The sequence below is a fragment of the Botryllus schlosseri genome, chromosome 6 (genome assembly GCF_051294905.1).
Source record: "Botryllus schlosseri isolate E-star chromosome 6, Bs_hap1, whole genome shotgun sequence".
NCBI lineage: Eukaryota > Metazoa > Chordata > Ascidiacea > Stolidobranchia > Styelidae > Botryllus > Botryllus schlosseri.
Genome location: NC_137241.1, coordinates 4,611,727 through 4,632,027, shown reverse-complemented (window position 1 = coordinate 4,632,027; position 20,301 = coordinate 4,611,727). Strand labels below are relative to the sequence as shown.

The 20,301-nt window shown below is 39.2% G+C and overlaps 2 protein-coding genes across 2 annotated transcripts in view; both read right to left on the bottom strand.

Moving 5' to 3' along the window:
- Nucleotides 1-3,065: 3,065 nt before the first annotated feature.
- Nucleotides 3,066-20,301, bottom strand: part of LOC145440455 (calcium homeostasis modulator protein 6-like) — a 38,164-nt gene continuing 20,928 nt past the window's right edge. The window contains exon 4 of the transcript XR_013915544.1: nt 3,066-3,290. The gene's annotated coding sequence lies outside the window, so the exon portion shown is untranslated. The remainder of the gene's footprint in view (nt 3,291-20,301) is intronic.
- Nucleotides 3,290-12,140, bottom strand: LOC145440456 (calcium homeostasis modulator protein 6-like). Its single transcript, XM_080318066.1, has 3 exons — nt 9,993-12,140; nt 8,076-8,297; nt 3,290-3,702 (listed from the first exon to the last, which is right to left on the bottom strand). The coding sequence occupies exons 1-3, from the start codon at nt 10,494-10,496 to the stop codon at nt 3,406-3,408; spliced, it is 1,023 nt and encodes a 340-aa protein (XP_080174192.1). The 5' UTR covers nt 10,497-12,140; the 3' UTR covers nt 3,290-3,405.

Sequence of the window (20,301 nt, the reverse complement as noted above, 5' to 3'; positions counted from 1 at the left end):
CAAGTCGCAAAGCTCCGAGTCATAAGTCATTCTCACTTTTATGGTTTTCACTAGAGTCAAGTCGAGTCATTTTCAACTCACCACCGAGTCAAGTCCGAGTCCAAGTCATCGAGCAGAGGTTCGAGTCCGAGTCCAAGTCATTGTGTTGACTGCTCAGTTTTCAGTTAAAGTCTTGTTAACCCACTCTTATAGCTCTGTTTGGTGATATCGGATGGTTCGCATTGATAAATATACTAATTTTCCTCACTTTTAACAGTTTCTGGTCGCATTTTCAAGTACCAGTACCTATAGATGTAATCCCAATAAGGTCGTTACTTTACTGTTCTTCGAAATTACAATGAAATGTCGATCTTGACCGTCTGAATCTCGAGTCATATGACTTGGTTCGAGTCATGCGCAATGACTCGAGTCCAAGTCGAGTCAATACACAGATTGACTCGAGTCGAGTCGAGTCATTTCCGTATTTTGAGAAAATGACTCGAGTCGAGTCGAGTCATCAAAAAATCGTGCCCCGAGTCTGACTCGAGTCGAGTCATGACTCGAGTCATTATAACCCTGGACTCGAGTCACGATTTTCTGATGACTCGACTTGACTCGAGTCGTTTATTCAAAATACGGAAAGGACTCGACTCGACTCGAGTCAATCTGTGTATTGACTCGACTTGGACTCGAGTCATTGCGCATGACTCGAACCAAGTCATATGACTAGAGATTCAGACGACCAAGACCGATATTTCATTGTAATTTGCAGAATAGTAATGTAACCACACTATTGGGATTTCGTCTATTGATTCTGGTACTCGAAAATCAGACCAGAAACTTTTAAAAGTGAGGAAAATTAGTATATTATAAATGCGAACCATTCGATATCACCAAACAGAGTTACAAAAAAGTGGGTTCAACAAGATTTTAACAGGAAACTGAGCAGTCAACACAATGACTTGGACTCGGACTCGAGTCATAATACCATGACTCGGACTTGACCCTCAGCTCGATGACTTGGACTCGGACTTGACTCGGTGATGAATTGAAAATGACTCGACTTGACTCGGTTCAAAACTATATAAGTAGAATTGACACGTGACCAGAGTTGGATCAATTGTAATTTGTAATGTAATTGAATGTAATTAATTACATATTTCAATGTAATTGTAATGTAATTGTAATTGGAGCATTTTTATTTTGTGTAATTGTAATTGTAATTGTAATTTAACAAAAATTTTGCTCAATTACAATTTCAATTACATTAAATTGATATTGAGACCTGACAAGCACAACATAAAATAATTTTTTTACCGCTTTGCTGGCCTCGGCTGCCATTGTATACAATTATTAGATTACTAACCAACGGATGGATTCGCAACACGTGACTCACGATTGAATACGCCGAGAAGCGAACTGCTGAGCCGGCTAAAAGCAGCAGAATTGATAGTCCCATAGCTAACGATCCAAGCGTCGAAATTTGATATGTATGGTCCTAATCGAAAGCTAGTGTCGCACTGATTCCGCAATAAAAGCATATTTCCAGGCAATGGTACCATCCCAAAATAGTCGTGAAAGTCTGGGAATCGGCATTGTTCTGAACAATCGCTGGGAGTAATTGGTCATTGTTGTGGTCATGCTGCCGCGCTCTCACTTTTCAGAACAGTCGGCCTTAAACGGCTATTTTGGAGCAGTTACATTGCCCTGACGAGATTTTAATTTGTATTTTCGGAATTAGTGCATCAATAGCTTACGATAAAGACCAGATGTATCAAATTTGGACGCCTGAATCGCCAGCTCTAGGACTATAAAGTTTGCTGCTTTTAGCCGGCTCTGCAGTACGTTTGTCGGTGCATTCATCCGTTACTCACATCTTGCGCATCTATCCGTGGGTTGGCAATCTACAATACGATTTCAGATCACGATGCTGCATCGTTACTTCGTCTGTCTAACTAACCAGACCACTGGATATTATATAACGTCTTATCTGACAAAGCACGGTTTTGTTTTCACCCCTCATCCTAATTCAAACGTCCCTCGATAAAAATAATAATATTTCTTTAATTATATACTATATACGCAAATCCAACCCGTGCATGATTATAATACTTTTTTCAACGACATACTGCATACTGGAATAGTTCGAAAACGTTTTTCTTTTATTAATTACCGGGTATTTGCGTATCATGAATAAAACATGAATACTTGAATTGTTGTTAATTACGACGCTACGGTTGTCAAGGAGCACGGTTGAATTGATCATTATTCTATTACATGTTCAACAGCAGCAATTGTAATTGTAATTGTAATGTAATTGAAGCATGCAAGGAGTAATTGTAATTGTAATTGTAATTTGATATTTTTAGCATGGAGTAATTGTAATTATAATGTAATTGAAACATGCATGAAAGTAATTGTAATTGTAATTGTAATTGAACTGAAATAATGTAATTGATCCAACTCTGCTCGTGACTCGGCTCCTCGTGACTTGGTTACAACCTTAATGGAATATGACTTGGACTGGAAACTGGACAGTGAACACAATGACTTGAACTCGAGTACTAACTAGGGCAAGTTTTTGTTGCAGTCAAGTCCGTGGAAAGTTGCATTTATTTTTCACAAAGTTGCACTAAATTGTTGCATTTATGGACAAGTTCCTTGGAATTATTAGGGTATGAGATACTCGAATCGATCCGTATCCCAGGCATTGTAGCAAAACTCGGTGTTGGCAACAAAATCAATCAATCAATAGCCTGAAAACGACGACCCAGTGAAACTATAATTTTTGGCGGTCTAGCCTGAATGTCGTCCAGTCAGAAAGGACCTCAAATTTAAGCAACAGTAAAATGATCGAGCGATCTATTTACATATAGTGTCAATTATTTCCAGTAAAAAGTTAGTTGCATAAAAAATCGAAAAATAATTGCAAAAATCTGCATGAAAAATCAAAAAAAGTTGCAAACAGTTTCATGAAAAATCGAAAAAGTTACAAAAAGTTGGATGAAAAGAACGAAGAAAAGTAGCAGAAAGTTGCAATATAAGAATCCTCCGAACAGCTTTAAACACCATACTCTACATAACTTCTAAGTATAGGAATCGGCCGGTAGCTGTAAAAAAAAGTTGCAAAAACTTTCCCTAGTAATAACGCTAGGACTCGGATTCGACCTTTTGCACCCCGACTTGGACTCAGACTTGACTCAGTGGTGATTTGCAAATGACTCGACTTGATTCGAATATAAACTATGAAAGTATGATTGACTTGTGACTCGGAACCTTGTGACTGATTGCAACCACGGCACTGATATATCCTATGCTCGGGCGATATCCACGAAGATATTTGCGATATCTGAACACATCCAGGGGCCCGGCACTCTCAGCAATTTAGCGCCTATGAAAAAGACAAACGCGATGCGATGTCAATCGTCACATTTTCGTCTCCGTAACGTTGGGTTCTGTCGCTTCAGCTGCGACGGTGTCCAATATTTTCGTCTCCGTAATGTTGGATTCAGTCGCTTCAGTTGCGACGGTGTCCACTCCGTTGCCAATCACAGGCGATTCATTTCTTTCCTCGTCCAAAATGAACTCGTGAAGGTAAGAATACAAAGCCCTTTGGTCGCAGTTTCTGTGAAATCTGAAAATGGTGGATATGCGATCCCAAAGCTTTTTCGCGCGATGCTTTTCCATGAACTTTTTGACGTTGTCTTCAGCGTGCTGTTGTGCCTGATGAAACATGAGAGATGAGAGATCCACATTGCATTGGCGAATATGCAACAATATACTCATGGCTACGAAAAGAATTGGTTTGCTAGAGAATTTCGAGCTCTCCAAGTCAGATTATTAGAATTAGAATTATAACTACAATTTTTTTTTACAAATTCGATCAGAACTAGAATTACTGAATACGCAAAGAATCAGAAATTGAATTAAAATCAGAATTAGAATGACATGCAACAAAATCGAGTTCTGTTCATATCATATCAGAATTCATTCTCCATAAGCATAAAAACGCTTGGCTCGTTTTGCAAGTTCTCCGGTGGTGTTTTGTAGGGATGGTGTGAACGTGAGGTTCACGTTCGCGTTCGGCGTGTGAACCTCGGAAATTTAGATGTTCGCGTTCACAACAGAACCTTGGTAGGTTCTGCACTGTGAACCTTTTGGTAAATTGTAATTTTCACTCCATTATAAGATCTTTGGCTCAAATTTATTGCATTTCAACTGCGGGCCACTCCATGCATGGTGCTGGTAGCATAAAAAATCAACACTAAACGAGCATGCACCATGCACCTCGACAACCTTAAAAGTTTTACTTGCTTTGTTGCAATAATTTTCTCGGAATATCCAGCTTTCCGTTTGTGAATATTTAGTGACTCCCTCTGCAGTGAGCCTGACCCGCAATCGATATACGTAGTCAGCGAATGATGCTTAGTCAACCAATCAATGACATTGATATCGTCTTCTGATGTAAAAAATCGAACGGTCGTACTGGGTTAATTTTGACTTCATATCTTTACTGTATCATTAAAACCAAATCCGTGCGATTAAGGTGCGTGCTACTGCTGCATAACTTGTTGTTTGTGGTATCGGTAGCGAGTATAGAAACCCGTTGTACACTCTGCTCAATATCAATGTAGCAATACTCAGACTCCAAACACATTGTCTGGTCTGGCTAAGACCGTTAAGGCGTAAGCTTATATTCCTTGGTAAGTCCTCGTCGAAATTGTTGGCAAAGCGACGGAATGTATTGATTTTATGCAATTATTATATCCTTTAATTACCGCGGTTGATACATTTAGCGACGTTTAATACGCCGGTATGTACTTCAGCATTGTGGCATTATGTGGGCATTATCTGCGCTATAGGTATCGTGTACATTAATATAGGGTATATTAGGCTATCACTTCATTGAAAGAAAGGGTTGGAATTAGCAATATGACGTCACGTGACGTCACGAGGTTCCCGTTCGTGTTCACACAGAACCTTTCAAAAAGGTTCGCGTTCACACGAACCTGAACCTTTCAGAGGTTCACACCATCCCTAGTGTTTTGATTGAATAAGTCTATTTAGACTACTTGAATAATCTAATTGACAAGTCTGGCTAATACTATAGGGCAGTGGTTCTCAACCTTTTTGTCTTCGCGCACCCCTTCTGGAGCGTCACAGACACCCGTGGACCCCCAAAGCTTTTCTTCAAATTTAGCTGTAATATCGTGCAACCGTCCTCTGTCCTGTGGAAATATCGTCTGCAGGCTAGTGATGAACAGCAACGGAATGACCATTCTTGAAAATAACATCATAGCCTACTGTGGAAATTGGGAAGACTTTTATTATTTTACGGCGAATTCTGCTGCTAAATTTCTTGAAATACGCGGTCGTGTTCGGAAAATACGCGCCGTCTATTTGATATGGACGAGTGCCGAAATCCATTTCCACAAAGATAGGTGGTGGTGAATGTAATAATAACGCGCACCGCTTCCTACGACACCTGTGGGTATGATCGCAACCATGGCCATGTCGCAACATAAAATACAGTGCTTCTCAAACTTTTTTGGACACGTTCCCCTTTATGACGGTGAAAAATTTTGCGCTTCCCCTTATCGTCATATCACAAAATGCAACCAGACTGCTAGCAATCCCAACGGATGGTTTGATGACATGGAAGGTTATGACTGTTGATGAGAGAACTGTCAAATATGAAATTCGGACTATACACAAAGCAATAACTCTGAATGGGAAGGAAATCGCGCGGAGCGCGAAAAAATACTCAGTTGACGGCATCTACGCGCCCCCTTTAGATGCTTTCATGCCCACCCTCTCAGTTTCAGAACCACTGATATAAGACATAAAAATTGAGAAACAGATTTTTAGTGAACATATAACGTCCACCATGGTCATTTCTATCTAGCAGCTCGTCCTATTGTTATTCTGGAATAAAGGTTATGCATATCACAGGAGAAAATGGATTTTTGCAAACAAAATTTATCAAACCCCTGACAAAACATCTCTAAAGAGCAGAATGTTTGTATTAGCAGGCTATTGTCAATTTGGAAATTAAAATGATTTTGCAGAGTAGAATATTTCATCTCAGACGGCCATTCTGTTTACGTGATATATGGGATTTATGCAGTTATGAAGCGAACAGTTATGAAGCGAAACTATCTCGTGGTTATAAACCATTTTGCAAATTCGGAGGTTTCGCGGACCCTCTGAAAATGCTTCGCGGACCCCCCGGTTCAGAACCGCTGCTATAGGGGTTTAGAGGGGACGGCGGGGGGGCATTTCGGCCCAAGGCCAAGGCTTGGTTCACAAAGTCTAGGATTGGTGTACGCGCACAGATAGTAGAAAACAATGAATATTTGAACTCTTGGGCAAACATCGTTATTCTATGTCCTGCAAATCAGTTCCGTGCGGATCAGAGTTGGATCAATTGTAATTTGTAATTGAGCTGAATGTATTTAATTACATTTTTTCATGTAATTGTAATTGTAATTGAAGCATTTCTATTTTGTGTAATTGTAATTGTAATTTGATAAAAATTTTGCCTAATTAAAATTTCAATTACATTTTTATGGAAACCTGACAATCACAACATAAAATAATCAATCAATCAATCATTTATTCGTCACACCAGTGAAAATCCGGTACTGACCAGGATTACGACGAGGGGCCGCAAGGCCTTAAGGCCTTAGTACACAGTCGCCACCTGTAATAATTAGCCTATTTACATCGGTGTTCTATACGTGCCGCGTTATAACTAGATATTTCAGTCATGCTAAACTGTTTCCCATACTTCAGTAGCAACAGAAAACTTTGTGAATTACAATAGGCTAAACCAGTGGTTTTCAAACTGGGGGGGGGGGGCTGAAATTTCTTCCGCGCTTGGCGCGATTCACCTCCATTTCGTAGTTATTGCTCTGTGTATAGTCCGAATTTCATATTGGAGAATTCTCTCATCAACAGTCATAACCTTCCATACCATCAAACTATCTGTAAGGATTGCTAACATTCTGTCATAAATGGGGGCGTGTCTAAAAAAGTTTAGAGAACCAGTGGGCTGAACTAAATCTCAATATCAAAAATGAATGAACAGCAAATAAACTCTTCTGAAACCTGTGCTGAACCATTTCCTACACCACGGTCAGAGTTTTATTTTATTTTATTTCTTTTTATTTTACTGAGGCTTGCTGCAAAAATTGCAAAAATAAATTCAAGTTTCCAATCAAGGCTTCATCAAACTTGATCACGCATTTGTTGAGATGTTATCCTAATCTTACCTGCAATCTTGGCCAGATTTACTAGGGGCCAGATATTTTCGCACCCTAATGTTCATCAAATGCAATCTAACAGTTTCCGAGCAAGTGAAAATGTAAATGAGAACCAAAATGTTGTATTTTGTAGTTATCAGGAGGTTCTTTTCTTTTGCATTTATTTTAATTTTACAAATGTTATCGTTATCATCCTTATCGCCGACGCCTTACCAATTACATTTCATTATCCTCACTCAGCTCTGAGTAGCCTAATCGTTTGATTACATTTCATTGACTGTCCTGTAGCTTAGTCGCTGTTAGTCGCTCAAACTTTTGGTTGTTAACGGTCGCTTGAAACATTTTTCTGTGTTTGTAGTTTTCAGTACTCATGATTAGGAATAGTTCGAATACGTCCGAGTATTTTTTAATTGAAGGGTATTCTACGTATCATGAATGAAACATGAATACTGAATAGCTTGAGATTGTTGCTAATTACGTCGCTACGGTTGTCAAAGAACACCTCTCTACCGAATCAATTACATGTTTAACAGTAATTGTAATTGTAATTGTAATTGTAATTAAATACATGTTCAACAGTAATTGTAATTATTATTGTAATTCGATATTTTTAGCATTGAGTAATTGTAATTGTAATGTAATTGAAACATGCAAGGGAGTAATTGTAATTGTAATTGAACTGAATTATTGTAATTGATCCAACTCTGGTGCGGATACAATATCAAATCTCACCTAGCCTGCTCGAACTTTTAAGGACACCACTAAGTTCAAGCTAATGTTTAATACATACACAATTGTTTAGCTTTGACGGATTACAAAATGAGTTTCTACCTTTTTGTTCATTTCGTCGTCAAACTCATTTTCTTCGTGCATTCGATACAGGTCGTAGTATTTCGCATGGTAGTACGTCATAGGATAGAAATACCGTGATAATGTGTATCCGATAAAAGCCACGAATGCGCTGCAGCCAAGCACAATCCATCCCGCTCTTTGCGAATAACTGCTGTTGTCCCGGTACGCGTCAGAGTACAGAAGTTGTGCGGCACGAGCGACCTATAATTCAAAGAATACAAAGCACGATTTTATATTTATATTGTCCGGTCGCGGTAGAGCTTCTTGAAGGTACAAACCTTCAATATACGACTAAATAATATATTCATATTGGAAGAAACCCGAATATTTTCGGCTGACACTCGTCAGGGGTGATTGGTACTAAAGTGTAGTAGAGAATTGGAAGGAACATTGCATATCAACAATTCAATCACAAAATATGACGTCACCGGCATTAAATTTCAAATAATCGAGGCGAAGAGAACGCTTGTACTATTTTTAGATGGTATATTTAATAACTGATATCGTGTGACGAACGAATGAGATATTGGCAGACCCGCTTTGCCATAACATTTACTCCTGCCATTTTGTGAATATAATCGTATATAACTCACTGTTTTCTTTTATAAAGAAATACAATAAATATATTGCAGAACTGACTTTATGGTCGAGTTTAAAATTATATCTCTATCAAAACACTTGATTTAAAACACCATTTAAACTTTAATGTGGCATCTATTTAGTTGTAATTTCAAATTTAAAAAAGACCCAACATATTTAGAAATATTAACGTAAAATCTCCCCCTTATGGCTGTCGACAATATCAAGGGCATTGTCTCATCGACAACCAATGAGACAAAAAGCATACGCGCGATATTGGCAAGGAAAGGACTTAAAAAAGGACGTAGTTTATTTTTGTCCTTGATGGTTTTTTTGCGGCATATACACTGACTCATGATACACATACACACGATCTGTGCATATGCATACCATGAGTGCATGATGTGTCTATGCCGCTGGACAAGTAAGTGCAGATATAGCCTTTTACGGCTTTCTAAGTCATGCACCACCCCTCCATGCTACCCCAGTAATGCATGAGCGCCAAGCAGGGAAGTCAAGGATACCAGTGCTACTAATCAGGTCTTTGGTCTGACCCGGCCGGGGATCGAACCCACGACCTACCGATCAAGAAGCCGGACGCTTCACTATTACGCTATCTATTGTAGGCAGTGGCGAGATAGCGTAGTGGTATAATCCACAGCTGCAACATCAATAGGTTGCGGGTTCGAGTCCGACCGAGGTCGACTCCAGAATTCCTACTTAAGTGTTGGAGGTTTATCTAGGCTCCTCCTCGCCATATCATCCGCTTAAGCGCTGTCTTATAAAAGCCTAGGAGTGGGCCGTGCTACAACTCGGCAGCTAAGGAATAAAAATGAAACAAATTCAACTGGTAAGAAAGCTCATCTGTTATAGCTCTTCTTTTATTAAATAAATTATAATGAATCACATGTCATATGCTTGGATACTGATTTAAAGGTGGTTTGCATAAGAAATACACGAAAATCAATTTTTAAAATCCTGATTTGAACAAAAGGCATGTTGTAGAATATGTTTTGAAATCATTTTCCACGCAATCATAATAATTAGTGTTGATTATAGTCCCTCCACAGATAAATAAATATATCTGCTTACTCTAAACGTAAAATAATTTTGCAATTGCAAAGATTTGTGTTGTTTTACATATACACTTCAGCATTTTGTGTGAATATATATTTATCGTTTCTTACTAAGCGAAACAAATTTGCAGTTTAGCGAAGACGAAAAACTGCACCATCCACTTTTCCTTTACTTGGGTTTTATCGAAGATGACTCCATGTCTTTATTATCGGCAACAAAATTCTATATGCATATACTTACATTCTGACACGATTTGTATGTTTTCCCATCGAAATGATACGGTAGCGGCGTGACAGAACACGCGTAGTATTTTCCATCCAACAGCGAGTAGCATACCCATACAACAGGCGCTATCATAGATCTTGTACACACGTCTACTATAGTGAAACATATTTTGTCCCGCCTTGCCCGCACAGCACGATCCCTGACGCGTCTTCCCGTCACAATTTTCCACAGGCTCGGATGGGCGGCGAGTGACAGAAAAAATAAAGCCACCGCCGGTATGGCTATGAAGACTAGTCCGTAAACTCTGTTGGGGTTTCGAGTACATTGGTACGACGAATTCTGACTGCTCGACGTCGAGTAACAAGATCCTAATTCAGATTTCTCCACGCATGGACAGTAATACACCGCGTGGTTGAGTATCTCTTCGAAAGCGACGGTTCCACCAGCGATCGCAGAATTTACGATAGTTCCTTTGAAATCAGCCATCCTCTTCCGTAAACTTTTCATATAACCAGCCATGATGTCCTATAAGGTGTAATAACTGCAAAAAGGTTTTGTTATAATTAATATCAACATATATGATACATTACATACATATATGTTCTATAGCATATATAGAAATAGCATGAGTCGGATGCTGTAAGCCTCTATACTTGGTTAGATAATCGACTCTACAGTCTATATCACTTATAGTTGTATCAGCTTTTCTCCAGGCAAAGTATCTGCACTGATCGGATATAACTAACTGATGGTCAATGGAAACTCGCAACCCGTCCGCTATATTTTAATGTGGCCTGCGACACAACTTCGTAAAAGCATACAGCATATAGCGTAAATATGCGTGTGTAAATTCTCCCGCGAACTGAATTTGACTGCTGATTTATAATCAATTTTTAGCCATATAACTTGATGACGACAAAGTTCCACACACTCAACTAATTCCTGCATGCGTGATTGATTACCTGTCCTTGCGGTAAAAATCATTTATCATGTGCATGATTCCGGTTTCAACTTCATTGTAAAAGTATCAAAGCCTGCCATGATTCATACTCATACTTCATAGAGCAACAGACGTGCCAGGCGAGCTAGCCCGGACTAGGTTTGACTTTGTGTTCGACTTTTAAACCTTCCGGTTCGATCCCAATGTACATGGTACACCTACTGATTCGACCTCTGCTGCAGAGTCGGTCTTGCTTACAAGGCTATATATGAACTGATAGAAACATTGAAATGAAAATTGCGAAAAGCATCATGTACTGTATAGTGTATACTTTACAGTTTGTAGGCTACATCGTATGCGTCGCAGCAAGGAAATATCATCCAGTATAGTTTTCGCAGGAGTTATCTCGTTAATTATAACGTTATTACACCTATAACTGGGCAACCACGAAACTTTCGCCTTTTCCAGATTAGATTAGAATTAGGATTAGTGAATTCGCGACAACTTGAAAATTGAATCAATTCAGTTTATATCAGATCAGAGGTTTATTCTAATAAGAACGAGAATGGCATATGTCTATTCAGCAAGCTTGGCTCGTTTCACACTATACAGTTCTCCTATAGCATTTTTAGGAAAATTACATATTAGATTGGTATTAAAATAAGTGCATAAACACATTTAACAGATTAGATTAGAATTAGAATTGGAGCAAAGAAACATTTCACAAATTGTATTAAAATTAGATAAGCGACATTTCGCTCTAATTAGTCACATTATACAGCTAAAATTATTATCTAGTTGCCCAAGTCTAATTACATCTGTCGTGTACTTTGGATTCCTTAATACGAAATTTGAAATATAAATACTAAGCAATTCATGTGGTCCGTGGTTATCATGAAGTTCCCACTTATTGGTTAACACAACCATGGCTTCTGGGTTCAATCACATATTGCCACTCTTTAACATAATAGACCTTCTATCACTTGTGTTGCCGTATTTGGCTGTTTCGTATTTAGTTTTCCCAACTCCGTATCATTTACGCAGTGTCCAATGATATGCGTTACACGACTTTTCGTCAATTCATTCACTGCATAGCGGGTCATTATCGTCGTCTTCGGTTATAGGCCAATATGTTTCTTCGGGGGACGTAATACAATTTTCTGTCTTTCGGTTGTCCTCTAACACTAAAGCTCAATAATTTATGTGTCATATTTTTTGTTGATCTCCTGCCCTTTTATGGATTTTATCCCTTGGCGGGATTGGAATACGGTAGCTATACCTTATCAATCTTTCGATGCTTTTAATTGATAGCCGCTATCATTTTGTTAGGACCCACAACGGAAATATGACTTCTTCCTTTCTGTCTATATCGATAAGCAATGATATGAGTAAACATGCAATCTCACATGTCTAATTGCTGAACTGAACTCTAACGTAACATCGTTACGTTCCCGCATTCCACAACCAGAACGCAAAGAGTCTTTCCTGTATAACGCTGCTACTCATGATTGAAAACGTTATATACAGATAACGAATACTACACTTGGTATTTTTTAAATAATTTCAGTTAAATTGCATGTGATGTACTACGTACGGGCATGACTGTAGCGTAGTCTAGATCTTGTTAAATCTATAACATATTTACGGCACATGATGTAAGATAATATGTTAGTTTGTAAATCCGTCTGTTGATGTATGTGTGTGCTGGCGTGCATGACCGTTTCAGCATCACTATAGTTGCACTGGTTACTGCAACATATAGTCTGTGCGATCCTGGTTTTGAACACGCAACATAGAATTGTCTCTTTTCGAGATGCGTCTGGCATATACGGAATATATTGAGATACATCAAAACTGTTTTCAAGATATACTTATCGATTTGAGTCTGCTTACGTGCAGAGCACACTGCATGTGTTTGATACGTTGTTATACATAGTGTTTTGACTACGTTAGTGTAAAGTCCTTCATGTTCGTTTACACCTCAACCTCATATATGCTACACTACAGCGACCAGAATCTCGATACTGATATTGAATGCTGTGTTCAAAACTACAACCCCTACAGGACTTAAAAAGTTATATAGGAGCATGACGCAATGAAGAGCCACATGAATAGATTTCCATAAGAACAGGCCTACGTATTTGAATGAGGAAGAATGCAGGAAGTAACTGCTTTGCATCGTAGTTAAATTCGTAAGCATTTCCCTGCGTCCAACATTGAATTTTCCCAAGAAGCTCGCATTATTGAATTTCATATTTGGCATTTATAATCGCCATATTCCATGTAATTGATTTTCCTTTGAATCTCTACTAATAATGGCTGTAATTGGAGCTGCAACTCTGGATAAGACTTAAGCAAAGAGTCCCAAGAATTTAGTAGAATATGCTACAGTGAACGCAGTTTCGAAGCAGTACATTTTACAATCTCTGTACATGTCGGTGTGAGGCGAGATCAGATCGCCTATACTGGTAAACACGTCAATTTAATGGCCAACTATTAAATATTAAAAGTTGATTATAGAATTAGCACCGGAAGACTGTTTCAGACGACTATTTTGACTCTTGTTCTGTACTTATTTGTCTGGCAAATATTGTATATATGATGCTATATGACAGTGCTCTTCAACCTTTTTCGTCGTTGTACACCCTTATAACGTTTATTCGAAACTCGTACACCCCTCACCAGATAACTCACTGATTCCGTATAGCAAGGCTAATGCACGGGTGTTCCACTTCCTTGTTATTCACGGCCGTGCTTTGATTCCTATATAGCATACGGCCGCATTCCGGCGGAGAGTCGTCTTAGCCCATCTGGACGTCAGATACTCACGTTTAATTGGCTATACTGGGAACTTCGCACGGCGGAGAGCACTTGTTTTGTTATATGCCATCACTAATTTCTTGAGATATACCTTGCGTATGAAATTTTTAACTGTGGCAGCAAGCAGAACAACCCCGCTTGCTTACTACCTATGCACCACAATTGCGAGTATAGCTGTTAGGAAAAGTTATTTGGACTCGTATTCTAGTATAATCTGTAAATTTATTTCGTCGATAATATTGGTTGTTTGATATATTGCTGTAATTTATTTTTTCCATTCTTAACCCACGTGATTAGATTACACGTTAAAGCTGACGGAGAGGGTGTCTTCGAAAATTTTGGGCACAAAATTAATGATGATGCATCTCATCCTCTTGTTGCATGTTGTTGTTCTTCTTTGATCTATCATTAGGATTGTAGGTATAGTTAGGTAGGTTAGGTATATTGGAAACGGCCAAACGTAACAGAAAAACCTTCATTCGTGATATGTACAGTGTACACGATTCCGACTTGATATTTCTTTATGGGGTGCATCATACTCCTCTGCGGTTCGCATTTGTACGGTGGGACACAAATTACACTATTATATTAAAAACGAAAAGCCAAGTCGCCTTGAATCGCGACAAGCATGAAAAATATTTTGGAATTTGGAAATCTCTCAATTATTTGGGGACCAATTCGTTCATTTAAAATGCATATTGACGGTACCCACACACGCTATAGATTAATTATGTGTTGAGGGCAGCGTAATTATTGTTTAGCGGCTGCATGCGACCTTACGTCTGCGGGCTGGCCACCTCTATAGCCTGTTGAAATATGGAGGAACAAGGATGCAGCGTGTTTGAAATGCTAAATACTAATCAGGGCTCGAGGTTACCCGACCACCGTCTAGTGCAGCTCTTCTGAAATTCGAATCTCCGAGACTTCCTGACTACGACCCGTCAATTATGTACACCGCGCTATTTATAAGCATCTCGCAGAAAGTACCAATTCCATATTTCTGAGCGTTCGCGGTGGTTTCCTCGTGTATCATCATAGACAGATATCGCAAGCGGAACAGATGGTAACTCAATCATGTTCTACTCCAAAAGGAACCAATGAGTCCGTTATCAACGTTTAAATCAGTGGTTCTTAACCTTGTCTCCAGCGCCCCTCAGGGGGCGACCTGGATTTTAAAGGGGGGAACGCTCAGGCAGCGCTGAAGAAAAATGGCGTAGCAGTATGATGTAGTAGGGCCATATGATTATATAATAGAATAATAGTCCTAGATATCCGAGTTCTCGTTGCAAATTAACATTCGACAAAATCTGTCAAATCTCGAAATTTATCCATGCTCTGTTACCATGAATACAGTGGTTTTACTATAATTCATGTAAAATGAAGTGCGCGTACTTTGAGATCGCCTATTTCCCGTTAAAAAACTCTCGTCACTCTAACTTGAAAGTATTTTCCACAATATGTTTCGAGCTAGTTATATTGTATCCTGAAGCGCACATCGCGTCGAAATCAAAGAGACACTGCACTACCACCGCTGTACCCCTTCGTACATTAAAGATGCTTTGAAGATTTCCGGCCAAAATATACTTGTATTGGAGAGCTACAAAATTATATCGTCAGAATATTTCTTCATTGTATCATAAAGCATGATCTGTTTAGTTTTATGACCCACAACACACATGCACGTTGTATAATATGGGTTGCTTTGTTTGGAATACATTCATGTTGAAGGTAAGAGATGGGTGCAGTACTAAATTCAATGTGAGCAGAAATCTCTACCACATTATCAGTTCATTTACTATTAGTCACACAAAGCAATAAAACCAAACCCAATACTATTAACTTCCCCGTATTGCCAATCGCAAAGGTGAATTTGTGATGTGTACATCGGGCTCGAACAAGATGGTATGAGCCCGTACCCGACACAGATACACAGATACACAGGGGTGGTCGTTAACGAAGTACTTATACTTTTTCGAAGTACTCAAGTAGTTTTCCTCTACTTCTGGTACTTACTCAAGTAGATCTTTTTTTGCTACTTCCACTTGTACTTCGTCATATTTTGTGAACTACTTACTTACTTTTCGCTATTTTCAGTTTGTCAAGTAGAAGTAGTTTAATCCCCCAATAAGAAAGATAGCCGAAGGAATTTCGGGGCTGTTTTCACGTAGTACCAACATTTAATTTACATAAAAGTCATGTAATACACAGAATTTTCGTTGCGCTTCGCGCACCGTAGATATATAGAGAGAAATATGTTCGAAAGTATCGCTGCATATAATTTAGATCCGGGTTGTGTGGTTCCGTTCACACCGCATTGTCGCCTATATCAAATATTTCATCACAGTAAGTATGGCCCCCCTTAACGTTTGAAACTCAATTTCGCAATATAGAAATTAGCTATTATTACTAGCAGTCCATGACGTGTCCTAATTTGAAAAAGTGGACTTTGACTTTTTCTAACGTTAGACTTTGTTTTAGCAGACCACCGTTGAAACTTTCTGGACATAAGACATGATATATATTTTCCGCTTTTTAAATGTAGTCTTTGTATTTTTCTTTCAATTACGAGTATTATACGTTGAGTTCTAATTATAGTTTCAGATCTTTTGTCTGGAAAAGATATATGTTGAAGTATAAAAGCAAGTGTAGTAGTGCCTTATATTTTCTGAAAATAAAGCTATGCACTATATGGCATTTTTACGATATGCCATATTTTAATTAACGTATACTAATCGCGCAAAGTGTTAAAGCCGTATCCGACACAACTTCTCCGTATTGCTCTTCGACTGAACTAGGCGCCTTATAATATGGGGGAGGGTGCCATGCCATGATATTCTCTAAAACGGGGTGTTCGAGTAAACAAAGGATTAGTATGGCATTTCCGTATCAAATTCTACTATCATTCACATCCCATGATGTGGACGACTGCTTATTCTGTCAAAAATTGACACCTCCTGGGATGCATCAATATGAATCAAGCTCTCTACACCTTCCGCATAGCTCCATTGGCAGCTTTTGACAGTCCATGCGAAGGAATTACGATCGTTTTCACAACTACTTACGTACTTGAGTAGATATAAAGTCCGTCAAATCTACATCTACTTCAAGTAATTATTGGTTGCTTATGAAAGAAATACTTGTACTCGTATTTGAGTAAATTTTTTGTCGCTACTTCCACTTTTACTTGAGTAGCTTTCTTGACTACTTTGACCACCTCTGGTAAAGTCCCAAACCGTGAAGACCTACCGGGCTTTGACCACTTACCCATCACTTTTTACTATAGTCCTTGAAATAGGGGGCGCCAGACCCATACAAGCTTTTAAAAGGGGCACTGGTGGAAAGAAGGTTAAGAACCATTGGTCTAAATGATGAGGAGAAACATTTGCTTTTGATATCACAAAAGGATTGTAACTTACAAGCTACGCACAGCTGATATGTACGATTAGGGCGGGGCAAAATCGAGTACCTAAGTGATTCGATTCTGAATCATGTTATATGCTTCGAGTCGAGTCGAGTAATCGAGTATCACTCATAATGATGTCATAACAAAATGTAATACGTCAAAGTTCGAATATGTACCGTTTATGCTACCACAAGACATATATGCCAGTTATTCATCTCATAAAAAAAATTTCGGTATTTTTTCTCCCATACTGATTTCATTTCACTTGGTGACAATGTAGTGGGGTAATCGTGACTTAGGAGATGTGCTACGTACAGTAACCTTAGTAGCTTTGCGCCATATGTTTCGTATGCTACGATACCGCCAATCAAGGTGTCAAGGCTTCAACAGTGAAAAATAGTGTCGAAACTATAATTCCCGTTGATAAATTAACTTTCCCTTGTGAGAAGCGTATAATCTCAGTACTCGAAAAATTGGCTTTTACTACTCGACTGGAATCGATAAAATTAACACTCGATTCAGATTCGAGTACTCGATTCATTGTGCCCAGTCCTTTCTACGATATTGCACACCCGGTTAACATGTTCTGAAGCATAAATTTGCCTGCGTATTGTGATAGTTACAGCTAGTCATCGGTCAATTTCAAGGTGGATATGATACAGCCCTCTACACTAGAGTAGTCCAAAATTTGGAAAATCTCGAAATGTTGGGTATCAATGTCTCATTCTATAGATTATTGATTAAAAAAAAAAACAGCAATGAGCCTGGTATAAGCTCACAGGAAAGTCGTTAAGATTTGTCGCAGAGCGTTTGAAAGCAACTACAGACAAGTGGGCGTGCCAGCGACCATAGAACGGCAATAATACTAGTAATCACGAAATCGCGACTCTCGATTGGCTAATCGGCTATGCTTCAATGATCAGGACGGTGGTGGCTTGTTGATTAGTTGTTAAAGGAGTTTGCTAACGGTGGTGATTCTGTAAGCGCATTGTAGGTTGGTTGGCGGATAATGATTTCAGATTAATTCAGGACATGTTGAGTTACTAAATACACGATGATGAGCATACAGCAGCTGCTTCACATAAAATTTAAAGCATGAATGGCTTATTGCGAAGGAAACCGCAGTAGCCCACCGTCATGTCTGTTTTGACCGAGGGAAAGCACAGAACACGCGGAGAAATATTGCAAAGGCGCGTGTGCAAGTGGCGAACGAATTTCTGGTTTTAGAAGAGATGCATCCTCATTGAATACGAATATAAAGCTTAACAATGACACTTATTTGTTTGATCTTATTTGGCTCCAGTCGTGCTATATAACTGAAGTCTTGAATGCTCTAAGGATTGGCTGAATCAGCCGTTTATGCTGAGTACTTATTAAACTCCTACAGCAGAATAAATTCACTCGTTTGTGCTTTCAAAGTCGTCAATGATGCCGTAGAAAGAGGTGTAGAGGTAAGCACAGACTATGGTGGTATGACCGCAGCAAAAATACAGTTTGCTGGTATATCTTAGCATGTCCTGAATGGATCTTGAATCATTACCGGCTGAACACTACAAATGCTGGAAACTAACCAGACATGGATATAAAACGAGCTTAAAATGCGTTGAAGCGGTGTGATAGTTACATATCTTCGGGGTTCCATTATATAAGCCATCTGGTATATATATAGCATCTTCTGAGCATATAAGATTTTGTGCGGCAACCATCTCACATATGGTGTGCTGCACGAGTTTGCGATGGCTAATATACTTTACTTACGCCCAGAAAAGTAGGAGCACTGAAGTAATTGCAACCATAACTAGGTATCTCTCGGATTTATATTTAGTTCTTAAAGTGCACAATCATTCGCCGCTTCACCTCTGTCAGGCCTGCAATTCTCTAAGGCTAAGCTATACAAGCAGACTAACATAACATAACATAACATGGTTGGGTTATATTTTTGATCTGAACAAGTCACACACAATGTACAATGCGATAAGACACAATGCGATGTCATGAACAGATAGGAGGATGTCGAACGACACGCATCATAGTAGCGATCCTTTACTCTAACATCCACCTCGGCCTAGAGTGCCCGATGTCAAAGTTCTTTTTCGATGTTGATCTCTTTGAAGCCGCGGCCCATTCTACTGGTTCTTTCCATTCATTGTGAGTGCTTTCTTTCGTCGGGTCTTCGTCTGGGCTTTTAATGGTCTTGCCAGCATAGTCTGTTTGTGCTTACACCTTTTCAACTCTTTGTGCGGTATCATTGGCGACTTCGACAGCACTTACAAGTGAATTCATTTTGCTGTAAGAGTCTGATAATCCCCAGCATAAACTACTGATTCAGCCAATCCCCAACATAAACGACTGATTCAGCCAATCCTAGGGCATTATCGACTTCGATTATATACCACGACTGGAACGTTTTAAGATCAGAGATAGTAGTGTCATTGTTATTAAAGCTTTATATTTGTATTCAATGATGATGCATCCCTTCTGAAACAGGAAATTCGTTCGCCACTTGCATAAGCGCCTTTGCAATATTCATCCGTAGGTTCTGTGCTTTCCCTCGGTCAAAACAGACATGTAGGCTACGGCGGTTTCCTTCACAGTAAGCCAGTCATGCTTTAAGTTTGTGTGAAGCAGCCGTTGTTTGTTCATCATCGTGTAAAGTAACTCAACATGTCCTGAATTAATCATTAATCATTATCTGCCAACCAACCTACAATGCGCTTCATCATCATCATTGGTTTATTAGCAATTTTTATCAGTTCAATACACCACAAAAATACGATACAATGCAAGGATAGGAAGGTGTCGAAGCGACATGGAGTAGTCTATGAAATCAGGCACCCACCGCTCACAGAATCACCGCCGTTAGCTGGCTCCTTTAACAACTGATCACTGATCAGCAAGCCACTGCTGTGGTGATCATTGAAGCATAGCCGATTAGCCAATCGAGAGCCGTGATTTCGTGATTACTAGTCTTGATGCCGTTCTATGGTGGCTGGTACGTCCACTCGTCGGTAGCTACCAGTGATGAGCATCGGACGGACTCGGATGGCATTCGGACCGGATATTAGACGATTTTGTGGCAGTCGGATAGGACTCGGATCTTATCACAAATATTTTTCCGGATATTGTCGGATAGTTGTAACTTTTGATAGGATATTTCCGGA

Bases quoted from the DNA above. Each gene is read 5' to 3' on its own strand.
- LOC145440456 (XM_080318066.1), bottom strand. From the start codon at position 10,496: ATGGCTGGTTATATGAAAAGTTTACGGAAGAGGATGGCTGATTTCAAA. The intron at 8,298-9,992 runs GTAAGTATATGC...TTTGAATTATAG, and splicing joins CATACAAATCGTGTCAGAAT to GTCGCTCGTGCCGCACAACT. The intron at 3,703-8,075 runs GTAGAAACTCAT...ATGTTTCATCAG, and splicing joins ACGACGAAATGAACAAAAAG to GCACAACAGCACGCTGAAGA.